At 47.7% G+C, this 3,059-nt stretch overlaps 1 protein-coding gene across 1 annotated transcript in view; it reads right to left on the bottom strand.

Moving 5' to 3' along the window:
* The window catches only part of LOC103924500 (sodium- and chloride-dependent GABA transporter 1-like), a 26,481-nt gene that overhangs the window by 3,431 nt on the left and 19,991 nt on the right, over nt 1–3,059 (bottom strand). The window contains exons 10-13 of the mRNA XM_009333029.1: nt 2,639–2,770; nt 1,796–1,898; nt 1,292–1,392; nt 339–506 (exon numbers count right to left, since the gene is read on the bottom strand). Coding sequence (XP_009331304.1) covers nt 339–506; nt 1,292–1,392; nt 1,796–1,898; nt 2,639–2,770 — 504 coding nt within the window. The remainder of the gene's footprint in view (nt 1–338; nt 507–1,291; nt 1,393–1,795; nt 1,899–2,638; nt 2,771–3,059) is intronic.

Genomic DNA, 3,059 nt, shown 5'->3' with positions numbered 1-3,059 from the left:
TGATGGTGACAACACAAAGCTCAATAAGGGACAATGGACTGACCTAAGGAGAGACTGCCTGAAGGTCTACCCATTTGGCCAGATGCAGCCAGCCACGTGCTGGCCGGCAGTACTCCCAGCCACTTAGACACATTAGTGCTCAGTTGTGCTGGTAAGTCCTCTCCAGTGAGCCTGTGTCACCGGAGGCTGTTCTGTGTGCTGGGGCTGATTTGAGCCCTCCTGGAGAAGAGGGTGCGCAGAGCTCCTGCAGCACCAACAACTTTGTCAGAGCAGAGTCTGCTTGGTTCTTCTTAGGCTTAGTTCAGTGGGGGGCTGTGGAGTGGTGAAGCTGTTCATACCTGCCGGAGAGTCCCTGTTGAGGTGAAGAAACTGTACAGCATGTATCCTGGAATCAGTACCATGGAGGACAGAGCCATAAGCCAACCAATTCCTTGTCCCCATACGGGATAGACGTATTTTCCTAGTGTCAGAGGGGTCATTTCCACCACGCTGAAGAAGAACACCCCCTGGGAAAAGAGCACCAGCCATCACAGGTGAAGGCATGCAAAATCAGGGTCCATCCATCCATTCTTTCCTTCACTATCCTCTTAGCTCCCAACAGTCTTACAGCAACCCAACAGCTCCTTAAACTAGTCTAGATGCTCTCAGCCCACCAAGTGGTAATTTCATATTATTTCTTATTATCACATGTAAAAAGCTGGAACTGGAATACCCCTGATTTCCTTCTTCACTAGACTACTCAGACAAGCAGTGCCCCTACTTCAGCTCCTAAGCAAGTTAACAACATCCTCACAGCTGGCCTCAAGAGCCTTCATCTTCCTATCATTGGCCTTCTCACATCATTCCCTGTACTACTCCTGCTGGAAGCGCAGGAACCAGCAAAGGCAAAATTGCTCCACAGTCAGTTATACTGCATTTGCTGATGGCTTTTGCTCTGACAAGCCTATCGGGGCTGAGGCTGGAGCTGGAGTAGCTGAGAGCCTTCCCCAGAACCAATAATAGTTTTTTAAAAAGTAAATTATTTGCTTAGCTTTTGGCATCTCAGAAAGAAGAATGAAGAACTGATGGCCTTGTTTAGATTAAAACAATCATCTAGAGCTTTTGTTACAGGTGATTTCCAGCAGGCAGAGTGAAAGATGCTTCTGTATTACTTTACCCATCTCAAGTCTGCCTAGGACCACCTTACACCAGACCTATATTGGGTCGAGAACATAGTGTTTCCCCTACAGCCCATCCAAACTAAGAGGCCCTTCTGGATCCACTCCTGCAGATAGGATGCCCCAGGTCTTACCAGGCAGACAAGAGGAGTGAAGAGGACCCAGCAGATCTTCCACCAGATGCAAGGTTTGTAGCCAATCATTTCTTCGATGTTCCTGTAAAACCTGTTCACACCTACAAGAAGAAATGAGTGTTGCAAAAAACATCCCATCTCAGCACCATGGTCATCAGCTCTTCTCATGCCACAGCACAGGAGGCATGAGAAGCATGTGCTGTGGCATGCGAAGCATTATTTGGATGGGATGGGGTACAGGGACATTTTTTTTTTGGCAGCTTCCATGTTCCTGGTGTCCTCTTGAAGGACCAGAGGGCAGGACCCTAGGCGTCTGCCAGTTTGTGCAGAGGTCTTTGTGGTGGCCTGGAGAAGTGAGATGACAGCCTTCTGCTCCTGATTTTCTGGAGTTATCAGCCTAAGTTATTTTCAGTTGCAAAGTTTTCATTGGCTTCACTGTGGGAGGCTTCTGAAATAACACCATGCCCATGGAGAAAACAAAGGAACAAGATCTTTTGTGCTTACCATAACACCAAGAAATTGAGATGGTCTCAAAGAAGACAAGAAAGAGGAGACACATGCCACTGGCTGAGTAGTAATCAAAGAGCTTGAAGGCATAAATGCCACCCTGAGGAGACAAAACCAGGGCCAAGGAGTTTAGTTATAGAATATGGTTGACAATATCAGCTGGCTGCTTGGATTGCTACTATTTGTGTCTGCTGGCTTTAATGTTAATCTCCTTGGTCAGTAGAGCCAGCATTGTGATGTTTCTACTGGAGTCTGGTTCCCAGCAGCAAAACTGATGTGCTCTTGCAGACAATTAGCCAGCCTCTTCAGGCATGGCCAAGGGTGAGGAGAAAAGCACAGATTCACTAGGATTTCTTACTTCTCTCTGTTTTAGACGGAGTCAATTAATTTAGTCTGCTCTGCCCCTCCCAGGAGTTTTGCTGCCTTGCCTCCTCATGAACCTACAGTGTTCCACAAACAGTGTCCAGACCACTCAGCCCTAACCTCCACACACGTGAACCTTGGCTTCAGCCCCAGAGGTTCAGGGCCCCAACAGACTGGTCTTCTTTATGTTATCTTAACCCTTTGCATCAAGCGTTCCCTCAGCTTGGGCTCTGTTGGCTTGAGCCCTTATTGCAATTAGCAAAAAACCAAGCCAGACTGACAACAGGATGGTGGCAAAACTTATGGAGGCATCCTAAGTCACTTGAGATGTAGCAGTGATGAGCAAGCCCATTTATCCAGCATTAGGATGGCTCCTAGGGATGCTGTCGCTTCTCCCAAAGTTTTCAGTGCTGCTGTGCTATGCCAAAGTGACTAGCAAGGTGCCATGAATGGAGATACAAGCAGGGCTGTCTGTACCTGGGTGATGTTGGAGAATCCGATGAGATAAGAGATGAAACAGACTACTGCAATGAAGACCTTCTTCCTGGCTCTCAGGATATGAGGATACTCATCCATCAGGGCTGTAATGAACCCTTCCACGGTGCAGAACTACGGGAAAGGTATACACCAAAGACATATATATGTAAGTATCTTAGCCTGACATCATCACCTCCTACATTTAACTCCAATGTTGAGAGCCTCATTGTTTTAAACGCTCTCTGCAGACACTAGAAAAGGAGGCACCTCTGCACAAAGTTGGTCCAAACCATCTTCTGAAAACACCTCTCTCCCTCCACTGAATATAGGGGGAGCTGAAAGCACCAGGGTCTATTAGCTGAGATAGATCTCTGCTTTCTGCCTCCCATGGAAAACCTCCTTTCCCCCCCCCCCCCCCCAC

Source organism: Pygoscelis adeliae, unplaced genomic scaffold, assembly GCF_000699105.1.
Source record: "Pygoscelis adeliae isolate BGI_AS28 unplaced genomic scaffold, ASM69910v1 Scaffold38, whole genome shotgun sequence".
Lineage (NCBI taxonomy): Eukaryota > Metazoa > Chordata > Aves > Sphenisciformes > Spheniscidae > Pygoscelis > Pygoscelis adeliae.
The sequence above is the reverse complement of the archived record's forward strand: the minus strand, read 5'-3'. Positions and strand labels throughout refer to the sequence as shown.